At 36.3% G+C, this 16,577-nt stretch overlaps 1 protein-coding gene across 1 annotated transcript in view; it reads right to left on the bottom strand.

Moving 5' to 3' along the window:
• The window catches only part of TMEM135 (transmembrane protein 135), a gene marked incomplete at both ends in the record, with an annotated part of 130,769 nt that extends 116,538 nt beyond the window's left edge, over positions 1-14,231 (bottom strand). Inside the window, one exon of the mRNA XM_084229062.1 lies at positions 14,187-14,231. Within this exon, the coding sequence (XP_084085188.1) occupies positions 14,187-14,231 (45 nt within the window). The remainder of the gene's footprint in view (positions 1-14,186) is intronic.
• Positions 14,232-16,577: the final 2,346 nt, after the last annotated feature.

The following is a 16,577-nucleotide window of genomic DNA, read 5'->3' as shown; positions in this document are numbered from 1 at the left end:
GAATTCATTTAGTGAACTGTCAGTAATTTTAGTACTTAAAATAATACTAGAGGCATTTTAATTTTCTGATCCAGAATTTCAATTTGGTTATTTTTATGGTTTCTGGTTCTTGCCAAGTTCAGTCTTTCCATTCATTTCAAAAGTGCTTCTCAAGAAAAATAAAAATGGAAATTCCATATGGCCCGGCAATAACTCTATTATTTATCCAAATAATATGAAAATTCTAATATAAAAAGATTTATCTACACCTACGTACATACTGACACTGATCACAACTACCAGGTCATGGAACCAACCGAAGTGAACAGATAGAAAACTCCTGGAACGTACACTCATCAGAGGATCATGTAGCTGTGAAGAAGGATGAACTGGTGGCTTACAGGATCAAATGGATGGATGGCCCTTGACGTAATTGTGTTGAGTGAAACCGTCACTAAGTCAAAGACAATCATCGGATGGTTTCACGCATCTTTGGAATATAAATATACAAAATGCATTTATACACAAAAAAGGAGAAGAATGAAAGGCCTGAACTCTGCAGAAAGAAGACAACAGTTACCGAGGGAACAGGAAAAGGACAGAGGATTAATGGGAGAGGAGAAGGTGGTGTCTGGTCACAGGTGATCCGAATAAAAAAACAGTAAAATTTTTTAAATAGCTCCTTAAAGAATAAATTTTAAAAATTAAAATGTTTACCTTGCTTTCCTGGAGCAGAGTTCTAATAGCTGCTCTGGGAATTTATTATAATTCCAACCTTGAGGCTGTCTCAGAGTTAGCACCTGTTGATTGCTCTTTTCCCTACAAATGATTATGATTTCCCTGATTCCCTTTATATAATAAATACTTTTGGACTCTAGAGATCTTAAATATTGTTGTAAGACCCTCTGGGTCTTGTACAAAACTCTTGGTCCTCTGGAGAACTGACTTGCTGTTGTTGCTATTTTGCTGTTGGAGGGAATCGCCCTGTTAGATTTAAGCCACAAATTCCAACTCACCTTTTGCAGGCTGTGGTTTCAACATCAGTTTCAGTTTCCCAAACTGTTTTAGTGATATTTAGGGTAAACCCATATGCACCATCTAAGGGTTGTGATCTATGCATAGTTCAATTCTCAAAGCCTTTATTATACTTCCTCAAGTAGGTTCTATTCATGCTCTGTGCAGGGGTGATTTTCAGGCTTCACAAACAGAGTAAGGTCTTTTTTTCTCTACCTCCTATCTCTCCATGATCGTTCCCACTTCCTCTCCTTTCCTCAATCCTCTGCCTTTCCTGCAGCTACAACTGCCTCAGGGGCGAAGTAGTTAGAAAAAGAAAAAAGCAAAAAATGCTAGACAGGGCCTCCCAGGTGGCGGTGGCGCAGAGGTTGAGCGCTGGGTTACGGTTACGCTGCCCTCGGCCTCTGAGGCGCCGGTTCAATCCCCGGCTGCTCCCCGGCCACCGGAGGAGGATCCCACATGGCGCGCAGACCTCTCCTACAGCCCGCTACTCCCCTCAGGAGTGTACTTCGGTCCTTCTGCCTGCTCTGCTCCCCACTCTGGCTCTGGTGAATTCTCTCACCCTCCCGCGCTTCTGACTGTACCCAGTGCATGTATAAACAAAACAAACAAACAAACAAAATAAATAAATAAATAAAACATGCCTCTATTAAAAAAAATTAATTAAAAAAAAAAAAAAAGCTAGACATTCTCCCCAAACTCTACAGACCACAGGGACAACTTTTTCCAGTGTCTCTGGTCAAAGAGAAAAATCTTTTAGAGTTTTAGTGTCTGCATAGCTGCCACTGCCACTGCCATCATTGCTACAGGACAGGATCATGATTGGGGTCTGCATACAAACCCCACATAAAAATAAAACCAAAATACAAACACAAAAAGAAAATGTTGATTTTCTGCACAGTTTCCAGGCCCTCCTTTTCAGGAGAGGGAAAGAAAGGATTTCTCTTAGAACATTTTCTGACTAGAACACTGTGCAGATCAAGAATAGGGCAAGCTCTAAAATCCAAGTTAGGAGATAAAATACAGGGGGAGGGTCAAGAGCTAGAAAACTCACTGGCATCAGTCACCGTTTCAAGTTTGGCCTCTTCCCAAAACCTTTTGCTATTATTCTTTATGAGCTATCAGATAGTGACTTTGTATATTTTGTCCAGGGTTTTAAATTGTAATCAATGGAAACAACAGACTGTGTTTCCTCATCTAAGCAGAACCAGAACCACAAAATTACCAGAAATAAACCCTAACATTTATGGTCACTTATTTTTGACAAAGGTAGCAAGACAATTCAGTAAGCAAGGGAGAATATTTTCAACAAATGCACTGGGACACCAAAATATCCATATGCAAAAAAGCATTATCTACGAACTTCTTTTTCCCATACCATATGCAAAAGTCAAATCAAAACAGACCACAAACTGAAATGCAAAGTCAAAAATGATAAAACTGAAAAAAAACACAGGAGAAAATCTTTGTGACCCTTGGATAAGGAATGATTTCTTAGATATGATAGCACACATAAAAAATAATGAACTGGGGCCTCCCCAGTGGTACAGCAGTTGAACGCTGGGCTGCAAAGCTGCCTGCAACCTCTGCAGTGCCGGTTCGATCCCTGGCCACTGGTGAGGGTCCCACATGGCGCAGCAGACCTCTCCTGCCGCCCGCTGCTCCCCTCAGCAGTGTACTTCGTCAGTCTGCCTGTTTTGTTCCCCGCTCTGGCTCTGGTGAATTCTCTCACCCTCCAGCGCTTCTGACTGTACCCAGCACTTGTATAAATAAATAAATTAAAAAAAAAAATAAAATAAAGTGACATATATATTTAAAAAAAAATAATGAACTGAACTTGATCAATATTTAGAACTTTTTCTCTTCAAAAAGCAATATTTAGAAAATGAAAGAGAAGCTACTGACTGGGAAAACATACTTTCAAATCACATACTTAATAAAAAATTTGATTCTAGAATTTTTTATTAATTCTTTTTTTTTTTTAAGATTTATTTTTATTTATTTATACAAGCACTAGGTACAGTCAGAAGCGCGGGAGGGTGAGAGAATTCACCAGAGCCAGAGCAGGGAGCAGAGCAGGCAGAAGGACCGAAGTACACTGCTGAGGGGAGCAGCGGGCAGCAGGAGAGGTCTGCGCGCCATGTGGGATCCTCCTCCGGTGGCCGGGGAGCAGCCGGGGATCGAACTGGAGCCGGGGATCAAACCGGCGCTGCAGAGGCTGCGGGCAGCTTCGCAACCCAGCGCTCAACCGCTGCGCCACCAGGGAGGCCCTCTAGAATTTTTTTTTTTTTAAAATCACATCCTGCAACTCTATAACAAGAAACAAATCCAATTAAAAAATGGGCAAAATGTTTAAATATAGAATTCATCAAAGATACACAAATGATTAATAATTACTTGCTCAACATCATCATTTATTAGAGAAAATCAAATAACCACAATGGATACCACTAAACACTTCTAAAATGGCTATAATCGAAGAGTTAATAATAACAAATGTTGGCAAAGATATTGACAGCGAGAATGTAAAATATTATAGCTACTTTTTTCTTTAAAAAGTTATTCATGACCTAGCAATTCCACACTTACCAAGCCAAGAAATATTAAAACATGTTAACACAAAAACATCTATGCAAATATATTCCTAATAACCGAAAACTGGAGCAATCCAAATGTTCATTAACCGATTAATAGATAAACAAAGTATTACCCACACCGAAATACTATTCAGTCATAAAATGGAAAACTAATCTGAAAGGACCGCAAAAGCATTACAATAAATGAAGTCAGACAGAAAAGCATATACATGGTTTAATTCCATGGATATGAAATTTTCAGGAAAAGCTAATCTATAGCTTGTACTATAATAAAGGATATATCTGGTCTTTTTTTCTAGGTCCTGGCACACAACTTCAAAATTCCTTGGAACTACCTGAGTAACAGTAATGTTTATTATGCTAATGAGAGGATTCATGGTGGCAGTTTTAAGATGAGCACTGGTCATCAGAAAGACCAACCACATGAATTTTGGGTCAGCAGAACCTCTAGAAAGAAGATGGGGCTGGAAGCTGACATGAATCATGTGGTCAGTGACTTAATCAATCATGTCTGTATAGTAAAATTCAAATTATTTTTTTTTTAAGATTTATTTATTTATTTATACAGGCACTGGGTAGTCAGAAGCACGGGAGGATGAGAGGATTCACCAGAGCCTGAGCAGGGAGCAGAACAGGCAGACTGCCTGAAATACACTGCTGAGGGGAGCAGCGGGGAGACCGGAGAGGACTGTCATGCCATGTGGGATCCTCGCCTGTGGCCGGGGATCGAACTGGTGCTGCAGAGGCCGTGGGCAGCTTCACAGCACAGTGCTCAACTGCTGTGCCACCAGGGGAGGCCCTCAAATAATTCTTAACAATGAGGTTCAAAATAGCCTCCTCGTTAGTAAGTATACAGATGTGCAGGGAAGACAATGTACTCTGACTCCATGGTAAGAGGTATCAAAGCTCTGCATCTAGGACCATTCCGGACCTTGTCCTATGTGTATCCTTTATAATAAAATATAATGGTAGTAGTATAATACTGAGTTCTGAGAATCATTCTAACAAATTACTGAAACTGAGGGGGAGTGGCAACCCCCAAATTCACAGTCAGTTAGTAAGGAGTGTGAGTGGGCCCTGAGTCTTGTGGTTAGCCACTGACGTGAGGATAGACGTCTGCAGGATAGAGCCCTTAAGCCTGTGTAGTCACACACCAAGTATATGTAGTTAGTCCCAGGCCTATAAAGCAATATACCCATTGAAAAAAGAATAAGAACCTATAAAAGATAAATAGTTGCCTCAGGCTGGGCAGAGCAGTGGACACTGTAGCAAACGGCATTTTTCAAGGTAAGAGAAATATCCTCAAACTGGATTCTGATGATGTACAATTCTAGAAACGTATTTTAAAAATCATAAGTGTATTTTATTTTTTTCTTTTTTTTTTTCATAAGTGTATTTTAAAAACCACTTTCAGTGAATGCAATTTATGTTATTTAAGCTATACCTCAATTAAGCTCTTTAAAGAAAAAGAAATCAAATCTAATCAGTAAGTTTCTAATATTACAACAGATGTTTTAAAAGTCATAATAATAAACAGGTATCATCCGTATGCTCATGATGACAAATAAATGCCACAAGTACTCAAAGAACAATGACATGAAGGTTCACATGAGCACTGCATTAGTTCTACAGAGGAACTGTAGTCAAGGTTAGCCATGCTCTATCAGACTGGGGATTACACACAAACAGGATGAACTACATTTACATTTTGTTTTGTTTTGGGTTTTTACTTAACTGTATTTCATTATATCAGCTCCCAGCACCGTAAGGGAAGAAAAGAAAGGGATTCATTTTATGCAATCCTGTGCATCCCCTCTTGCTATTATTCTTTATTTCTCCTCATAAAGGGAACTCCTAGAAAGAGAGTATGTGAAAACCCACTCTTCCCTACTGCCCATCCATTCATTCTTGGCCCAGCTAGAATCTGACATTGCTTCCAACCATTAGACTAAAACTGCTGTAGCAAATGTTACTAAACCAGAGTTTTTCAAATCACATCACTCTTCAAGCTACCTAAACAATCTTTCCCAAGGATTTCAATTCTCTTCAGTTCTAGGGTATGTGTAATTTCAATCTCTTATTTGAAATTGATGCCATCTCTTCATCATTTAATGCAAATTCTCTCTTTTCTGCTCCTTATTGGGCTACGACAAGCAATACTAATCACTACCTAGCAAACTCATCTATTGGGAACAGCCATCTGTCAAGAAAGAAAGAAAGAAGTACAAAGAAACTGTAAGAATTATATTTAAACACTTGTGTGTATAAAATTACATTTTATGCTAATTTTAAAAGCATAAATTACTTGCTGCTGTATCCATCCTAATATTATACACAAAAATTCCTCTGTTATGCTGTATACAAAGTAAAATTTTCTGTATGTCCAATGATTTTAATTTTAAATAAAGCCTGTATCTTCTACTGCATTTAACCACATTTAGCTATATAACCAAGGCAGGTAAGTTTAAGTTCAGTGGGAAGTTGGTAGAAGGGCTGTAGTTAGGACTGGCCTTACCCATCTGGAAATAATTGCTTTCCTGGCCTAAAGTTCTTCCTATTAGGATCAAAACAAACTGATGTTATCTTAAGAACCCTTCCAGTTTTTGAAAAGTAAAACCTAAGTATTCCATAGTTAGGCAGACATTGCCCAGATATTGTTTGTTTTGTTTAAGGACAAAATTATGGCACATTATTTTTGTATTTAAATCAAAAGCAGAGTTACTGTTTAAACAAACTAAGAGCATTTCAAAAGATAATTCTCTCGGTACAGAAAGGTACATGCAGAGTTAGTAGAGACAAGGCCAGCAAGCTGAAACATCAGATATTTTTAAAAACTTAGTCTGGCCCTTGCCTTTCTTTGCCTGCACCAGAAATCTCCAAATCAACTCTATTCACCAGGAGTATAATGCCATGCATATAACATGGTTGATCATTTAAAGCAGATTTAGTGACAAGGATAAAATATTTCTGTTAGGATAACTGAAGCTCAGAGTTTTAGAATGCAATTCTGCCTGGATTCTAAATTTTCTAAGCACCTGCCAAAATAGAACATTGTTTTGATTCATGGAATTGGAAAACTGAAAAAACACAATAATATAATACTAGAAACAGTCTCCTGCTTCTGGCAGTCCAATCTCTCTACCATCAAGAGTGATAGCTACTAAGAAATACAACTTTCTTAAAGTTGTAGTATATTTACACAATGGAATATTACTCAGCTATCAAAATAGAATATTCGTGTCATTTGCTGCAACATGGATAGAGTTGGAAATGGTGATGCTAGCAGAAGTCAGTCAGAAGGAAAAAGACAAATATCAGATGGTTTCACTTATAAGCAGAACACAGAGAAACCAAAAAAAGGATTAAGAAAAAGAGAAAACTTGCAAGCTGACCATTTATATGAGGCGCACAGCAAGGGATCTGGGAAGGAGGGGGGTCAAAACAGGAGGGAAAAACACCAAGGAATATGGTGATGGTTCTTGAGTGATATGGTGGTAGGAGAACTATGGGGACTACAATGATGGAAAAAGATAATTTCTTTTTTAATTTTATATATTTTTTACATCATTTTTCATTTTTTGCAGAGAAGATAAAAATTTTTAAAAATACATTTCCAATTGAGCAAGATAGCAATCCCCAACTTCTTTGTGTTATGAAACATCTCTCAACATTTCATCAAGCCTGAAGTGATGACCAGCAGCTCCAGTTATCTCAAACTTTCTGTTCTGCAGCCAAAATCCATTTCTTCCCACCATGTTAGAGATAGATTTGAGACTACCTTGTATATAGCATGCTTGTTATAAATACTCCCCTGGTCTTAACAATTCTCTCTAGATACTTTCCAACACTTATTTTTCTCTCCTTTTTTGAATGCTATCCATTTTCCCCATGTGTCTTTTTGTTTGTTTGTTTGTTTGTTTGTTTTAATCCATATGCGGACTGTTGTTTGAAAGGAAACTATAACAACTTTTCTAGACTTAGACTAATGAAAATACATTATTTATAGAGACTACCAACGTAAATATAATTTGGAAATCATTCCCAGAACAAAAATATAATAAGCTTCAAAAATTATTAGGGACTAGTCTAGAATGTCAGAATTCCACTCCCCCACCCCATGATATGGGAATATGAGAGGAAGTTAATCTAATTAACAAAGATGATATTTCAATGGCAATAGACGGTTGTAAACTATCTAGTCTGTATTTCTGGGAGACCAGGGTTTCCCCATTCTCAGTGCAACATTTGCCCAACTAAGACTTGAAATTGTCAAAAGAGCTAAGTTTTCACTTGTAATGACTTTTCCCTGCAGGGACCTTTTGTTGCACATGACACTTTACCCACCACTGTACTTCCCCTACTATATAGATCAGCAGAATTTGGTTACAGAGCACTTTGCAGATTTTTTAAGTAAATATATATTCTGTGTATATACTGAGATATTGTCACTAGACAGCAGAGGGCACTCATAATTATGAGCTGACCTATACATCTCCAGTCTCATAGGTTAGAAACGATAATTTTAAAGAATACTGTAATCAATTTAGTTATGGATTCAAAATATCGAAAATCTGCCTTCAATATCAACTCTCAGTTCACATAGTTAGAAATAAACACAATCCGTTAAATAAAAAATGGTTATCCTTTAATATAGGCTAAGATCTAATAGGTTTATTACTGTGTCCGGGATCTTTGTCCTCACAGCTTTATGTACATTATGTAAGTGGATACTTTTATCCCTGCTCACAGAAGATAATGAATGGCAAGACCCTAGTGATGACAGTCTTAGCTGTTAGATTACAAAGTTTGCTAAGAGTAGAAACCACATTAATCTTACTTACAGTTAAACCCAGTGTCTGGGATAGCACCTGGCACAGGTGCTAATTAGTATTTAGTGAAAGACACCAGACCTGATTCCACCGTCATGTGTCACATTTGCTTAAAGATGCTATCACTAAGCGCTTAATCACTTCGATTAGATTTTACAACTACAAGTTATGGCATTCTAGCAGGCACCAGGCCTCAGAGATATTCCTATTTGAAATAGTAACACTCTGCTTATTAAAAGCTAACATATACCCCAAAATGGTATTAGATGAGAACTAATAAAAAGAAAATTAACAAAACACTTACTAGGAAAAAATACATATAATTTTAAAAATGTAAGTGTATGAAGGTTACTTCTAAGTTTCCTTAAATAAAAAATTCATGAGGAAAGTTTCTTTAAATATTAAATTGAACACAAATTTTCAACATAATTTCAACATTGTTGGAAATGTGTATTAATATCTAATTAATCAAGTAACTATTAAAAAGTATGAATATCAAATATATTAATTTTAATTTCAAATATTAATTCATGAAAAAACTTGCTATAAAAATATATTTTATAATAATCTTCATGATTTTGAAACATGATTACACTAATATTTATACTTATATACATATAAATCTATAAATATACTTTTGGCTATATTTATCTAAATTGAGAGTTACTAAATCAAATCAGACATATACTGAAGTGCTGAGTGGTAAGCAGGTGCTAAATCTGAAGAAACAGAAATCCATAACAAGGAGCACCTACCCTCACTACGGCAATCACACTAAACCTAAATATTCTAAGTCATTTCAAAAATGCGCCAGTAAAGCAAAAAAGGTTTCCATTCTAATAAAACTTACAGAATACCTAATTAGCAATGTCTTTTTACTTTTTTTCCTTCAATAATTCTCATAAATTTCTTCAAGGCTCACTTTAAGATGTGTCTCCAAATAAATTTTCTGAACTTAATTCTACTGCAATTACTTGTTTCTACCTTCATTACTTAAATTGCTTGTACTTTTAAACCTTTATACTGATTACACCTTCTTTTGAAGTTTTGTAGTTGTATTTACTCCCTAGTAGCTTTGTATTCTTTTTTTCCCTTAATTAGAGCACAAGTTATTAATGGACTAGACTATAAGCTACCCAAAGGCAAAGATATTTGTCTTTTCTGTTCACTGATGGATTACAGCCACCTAAAACAATGCCAAGAACACAGAGGGTGCTGAATAAATACTTGCTGAATGAAGAGGCACAGACTGTTTCTCCTTACTTTCATGAAACTCTCCAAACTGTAAATATAATGCTAAAGACACATATATGAAAATTTCAACTTTCTGGAAAATGAAATTAAATGTGCCTGATCATTTTTAGAAATTCACAAATCAATCAATAAAAGAGCTATCACTGACCAACTGAATATTAGAAGTCATTTACCTTCTTCATTACACTTTCAGTGTAATGATTGCTAATCGATATTATAAGAAGTGGAGCGATGGTGTCAGCTGATCGACAAAGAGCACAGATTTTAATTAAAACTGTTCTTTTGAAATTGTGAATTAAGAATAATAAAGTGAAAAACACTAATGAAAATGAAAAATACTAATTTGTCTCAAGTTATGTAAAAGAACAACAGATAATTTTATAAATACATAAACTAAGAGATTAACTTTGTATTTTAGGGGCCTCCCCGGTGGCGCAGTGGTTGAGCGCTGGGTTGCGAAGCTGCCCGCGGCCTCTGCAGCGCCGGTTCGATCCCCGGCTGCTCCCCGGCCACCAGAGGAGGGTCCCACATGGTGCGCAGACCTCTCCTGCCGCCCGCTGCTCCCCTCAGCAGTGTACTTCGGTCCTTCTGCCTGCTCTGCTCCCCGCTCTGGCTCTGGTGAATTCTCTCACCCTCCCGCGCTTCTGACTGTACCCAGTGCATGTATAAACAAAACAAACAAATAAATAAATAAAACATGCCTCTATTTAAAAAAAAAAAAAAAAAAACTTTGTATTTTAACAAAAATACTTATTTCATACTACACATAAACATCCTGGAAAGATGAAGACAGGATCATACATTTCCTGAAGAAATTATAAAGGTAGAATATTTAAGTCAAGCATATCCAATAACTATTCATTGATAGCTATTATTTTAAAAGCCTTCCAGCCTCCCCCAAAATGAACCCATTCTTTCAAATTCTACCCAAAAAAAAATATATCTTCTTTCTAGTGTCTGTAATTTAATCAAGACACAAGAATACAGGTAATCCATTTACAAGACTTTACAAAGAACACATAAAAATAGGTGTTCAGTAACAAAACAAAATTGTGAAAGGTCAGTATTGTTTTCCTAGTTATTTTAAGCTAAGTATTTCTCTACCAATATGAAAAAATAACAGATATTCAGAATCCATACAAACAAAGGCCGATAGCCACAGAGGTCTTAGCTACTATGCTATTTTTCAATTGCCAAACTTATAGGTCTAGTGAATGACCCGTGAACTCTAGTTTACATTGAGGAAGATATTTATTGTACAGTGGAATCAATGAACTTTGGAGTCAGACCAGCTCAAATTTGAGCTAAATCATTTTCTAGCTGTTTGATCAAAGGCAAAAAAGCAAAATGTTTAATTCTGAGACTTGGTTTCATCCATGAAATGAACATGATTTCTCCCTAGCAGAGCTGTGACAAGGATTAAAACAATATGTAACCTCTCTGCTTAAATCCACCAATGATGCATATAACTATAAATTAAATTTCAAAGTCCTTCAAAAACTATCTGCTTACTTTCAGAGTGGGGAACCAGGTTTTCTAATCTTAACATTTCTTAAGACATCTAAGCAGGGGCCTCCCCTGGTGGTGCAGCTATTGAGCGCTGGGTTGCGAAGCTGCCCGCAGCCTCTGCAGCGCCGGTTCAATCCCCGGCCACTGGGTGAGGGTCCCACATAGCGGGACAGACCTCTCCTGCCGCTCCCACTGCTCCTCTCAGCAGTGTATTTCAGTCAGTCTGCCTGTTCTGTTCCCCGCTCTGGCTCTGGTGAATTCTCTCACCCTCCCGCGCTTCTGACTTACCCAGTGCTTATATAAATAAATAAATAAATCTTAAAAAAAAAAAAAAAAAGAAATCTAAGCAAAAAAGTAGTCCAATAAGTAGGCAAAACACAGGCTTTTAGTTGGAATACAGATAGACAAGCCAAGATCAGTATCACCATACACTCAAACAACAAATTTACTCAAAGCTGGATATTTTTGTAATTTGGATATACCTGTCTTCTTTCTTTCTACCTGATATCATTGCATTGGGATATATTTGTAGTAATAATCAAATTTTTTAATGTCTCAGGATAAATAAACTCTTTCCCACTCTCCTACCTTAGCTTATCATAAGTTTTCTAATATGATATTCATGTGATTTCAAGCTTCTGTTTTAAATAATCCAATAAATTGTTAACCTTTTAGTTTATCTTCTACTCCCAAATAATTATTATTGCCTTGATAACAAAATGTAGCACATTCCAAGGAAGATGTAGATTCTAGTATTTACATTCAGACTCAACTTAAACTAAGCATTCTACTCTCTCCAGGATGTTTTCCCCCCAAGTATTTAAGCAATTGTTTTCTCCCCAAGAGAGGAAGCACCTTGGCGATAATCGTACAGTATCACCTAGTTTCATAGCACTTTAGGCTACCATCTCCAAAATACTATATCACTTCTATATACACATATTCAACGATATTTTTGTTTTGTTTATCCTAAGTATCTACTTTCCAAAGTTAAATAAATATATTAAAACTAATGTATGGCCTATCCCAGCTACCTAATTTACTGGATACTTACATGTCATGCAGTAATTTTTGTAACTAAAAATACCACCATATTTTTTTTTTTTATAGAGGCATGTTTTATTTATTTATTTGTTTGTTTGTTTTGTATATACATGCACTGGGAACAGTCAGAAGCACGGGAGGGTGAGAGAATTCACCAGAGCCAGAGCGGGGAGCAGAGCAGGCAGAAGGACCGAAGTACACTGCTGAGGGGAGCAGCGGGTGGCAGGAGAGGTCTGTGCACCATGTGGAACCCTCCTCCGGTGGCCCGGGAGCAGCCGGGGATCGAACTGGCACCGCAGCGGCCGCAGGCAGTTTTGCAACCCAGCGCTCAACCGCTGCGCCACCGGGGAGGCCCCCACCATATTTTCTTAACTCTATAATTTACATTTATATAAAGATTCTCACAAATAATGGTTTAAAATGTGAAAAATCAATGAAATTAATTAATGCCATTAATTAGTACCATTAATAAATAGACACATTTCATTCTCCAAGATCTTATGTAACAGAAACAATTGATTTAAGAGATCTTATATACACCTTAAGGTTTTAACCTCATCTAAAAACAAAAAGTCAAAGAGTGCTTAAACACTTTATTCAACATTAATACCTGTTAGCCAGTTTAGTCACCTGGAGTAATCCACAATAACTGGGGGAAAGTGGATCAAAAGTTTCTTCAACTAATTCCTCTACATTAAGTGAAATAACATACATACATACATACATATCTCCAATGTGCGCTGATATGCTCAGATTATTTATAAAAAACCACCCTGTATATATTCCCCCAACCTTCTTATAACTGAAGATAAAGTTCAAAAGTGCATCGTGCCCTCCATGAAAAAATACATAGTAAATACTAAAACCTGAAATTCACTTTGACATATTCTAGAAAGATAAATATGTCTGACCTTATTAAAATGTTTTCTTTTCTCAAAATGACACTATATACTGCAGTTCATTAAGAATACAAAGGGTTCAATTACGTATTTTTCATAGACAAAAATAATATTTTATATTAATACCAAGGTGATTTGACTCTCTCTATATATGTATATAAACATGTAAGAGTATGTAATTTCAAAATGACTGCACATTTTAATCTAATGAGCAAATATATTAACTGATAAATTTTACACAATTATATAATAGTTATACAGTAATACGATTTCAGTTAGCTCCTTAAATATTCAGTAATTCCTATTATTAAATATTTAGGTTACTGACTTACAAATATTGCATTAAATTATATAGAACTTAATTCCAAAATAAGAAATACTATATTAGTTTTCTTTAAGTATAGTAAAATAGAAAAGGAAACACAGCAATGTGACATAATATTCAACTTGAACCTAAGTATGTCTTGGTGAGGGAATAAATAAAGAGAAGACAGAATGGCAATTAGATTGGTAATAATTTTAGAGTACAAATTTCTTTCAGGTGGTAGATTTTTTGTTTTTTAATAATTTGTAAGAGCATTTAGAAAAGTCAAAACTTAGAATTCATAACTTCAACTGCAAGAAAGAACAGACTAAATTTCACTGCTCCTCCCCCCCTGTAACTTTCAACATTTCTAATTACTTTATCCTCAAAAAGAAGAATCAGATCTACAGAACACAGAATAGGAAGGAAGGGAAAAGTATTAGGTTAATTTTATTAAGTATATATATTTAAGTATATATATTTGCATAAGTTATTATTAAATACAATGTTATTTTCTTTTAAGAGTAAAAACAATAGATGACCAAAGGTTAAAAGGTCCCACAATTTATTTTAAACCCAAAATCTGGTTCAATATGACTAAGCTAAAACAGATTTGTAGGCCAGATTCACTCAGCATTATGGATATCAGGTATTCCTCAATTTGCTATGTCAAGTATTATAGAATTCACCATGTTATATATTTTTAAAAATATACTGCGAATTAAGAACTAATTATCATATCAAATTCCCATCTTACTTCTCCATTTCTTATTGTGGTGATGATTCCTCTTGCGACACACATTCTAAATAGGGTTTCTGTGGCCTGTGAATTAAAAAAAAGAGGAATATATATATATCAACTATAATCTTATTTAATCTTATACTACTGAAATGTAAAAGCATTCAAAATTATTACAATTCCATCAACTTTCAGAGAAGTATCAATAAGGCACAATAAGGTCAATAAGTTCTAAATTACTCTCCAGAAATATTGTAAGAATGAAAAGGTTATGAAGAGTTCAAACTCAGTTGTACCGAAGATAATTCCAAATTGCTGATATTCTTTCAGTCTATAGTTTTAAATTAGTGCAGTTATATAAACAAATATAAACCTTAGGTTGTTTAACAAAGATTAAATTAAAACACAGTAAAGTGATTCAATTCAGAAATGATAATGTATTATTAGTTCTTTACTATTTTTAGTTTCCATTTGAATTCAGTTCAAATCATCTGACTACTGCTGAATACTGATAGCTGATGTAATGCAGTGATGTCATATATTAATGTCTAAAAAAATGCTATTGTTTTCATATACTAACAATGAACAATATTAAAAGGAAAGTAAGAATGCGGTTTAAAAAAGCATTGAGGGACTTCCTGGTGGTACAAGGGGTTAAGCACTGTGAAGCCATCCACAGCCTCTGCAGCAGGAGTTTGATCCCCAGCTGGCCAGGAAGCTACTCACAAGGTGTAGCAGACCTCTCCTGTCTCGCCCGCTTCTCCCCTCAGCAGTGTGTTTCAGTCAGTCTGCCTGTTCTGTTCCCCACTCTGTCTCAGGTGAATCCTCTTACCTCCCGCAACCCTGGCCTGTACCCCAGTTCTTGTATGCATAAATAAATCTTAAAAAAAAAATGAAATAGCATTGAATAAAAAAATAAAGCAAAATAACTTAAAAACAAGCAGCCAAAGAAGCAAAAACTTGTATACTGAAAACCATAAAGCACTACAGAAAAGAAATTAAAGTACATATAAATAAATGGAAAGACACACTATGCTCATAAACTAGAGGACTTAATTTGTTAAGATGTCAATAATACTCAAAATGATTCAGAAACAATGGGATTTCTATAGCAGCCAAAATTCACTAGAAATCAAACAACCCTAAATAGCCAAAACAGTCTTTAAAAGGAGAAACATGGAGGACTCACACGACCTAATTTCAAAAATTAAATCAAAGCTACAGTAATCCAATGTGGATCTGCCAAAAGGAAAAGATAACAACACCAACAGAATAGAATACAAAGCCAAAATACAAGAACGTAATATCCATAGAAAGGGGAGGTTTCAGGTTCCCTGCTCTACACAAGGAAGATGGGGCTGAGCAGCAAGAAAAAGACTGGGAGAAGAAGGAAGAAACGAGATATCTGGAAGATGTGGAGGAGTGTGGTTAAAGCAGAGAAGACATGAAAAGCAGCGGCCAAGCATGCTCCTCGACCTTGAACTCGTGCCAGGGACTTGGGGGACAGGAAGCAGGTACTGGAAAGAGACAAGGACGTGCTGAGACACCCGTGCTGAGATACCCGTGCGAGGCTGGCAATGGCAGTCTTTGTCTTGACTTGCACCCCCTTTGATTTTACCCTTTTCCTTCCAAACTTGCCTGGCCCCTTCTACGCCGTCTCTATGGTTCCCCACCAGAGGGTGCCTTAGACTCATACCAAGGTTTTGAGCCTCAGCTGCCCAACTGTGGACCAATCCTGTCTGGCTGGGCATTTACCCACCAGGAGATGGGTAATGACGGGGATTTAATGGGGTAACTATTTTAATTATATTCTTTCTCTCTATGCACACTAACTGCGTTTAAGTTCTTTGCTACTCAAGCTTTTATTCTCTAAGAGTATGCTGTCTTTATTCAGCAGACGGCAGAATCCATCAGTCTGCCTGCAAACAAAAATGCATCCTTGTATATAGATTAATGATATTCAGTAAGGTGCCAAGATCATTCAATGGGGAAAAAAATCGTTTAACAAATGGCAGAGAGGGAGGAGTGGGAATATCCATATGCAAAACAATGAACATAGCCCATTACATTATAAACAAAAATTCACTCAAAGGGGATCAAAGACCTAAATGTAACAGCTAAAATTTTTAAAATCTTCTAAGAAAACAAAATGAAAGCTTGATGATTAGGTATCCAATGAAGGCCTAGCTTCCGTTTTACACATGGATGTCTTCTTATATCTTCACATACAGAGAAGAGAAAAGCAGCTCTCTATGTACTCTTAGAAGGAATTAATCTCACTCAGGAGGGTAGAGCTCCCATTATTTCATTTACTCCTAATTATTTCCCACAGGCCCATCTAAAATCATAACATTGGGGAGGGAGATCTTTCACCGTATGAATTTAAAGATATCACAGGCTGTTTCAGCC

Source organism: Talpa europaea (genome assembly GCF_964194135.1).
Source record: "Talpa europaea genome assembly, chromosome: 1".
Taxonomy (NCBI): Eukaryota; Metazoa; Chordata; class Mammalia; order Eulipotyphla; family Talpidae; genus Talpa; species Talpa europaea.
This window is presented reverse-complemented; position numbering and strand designations above follow the sequence as displayed.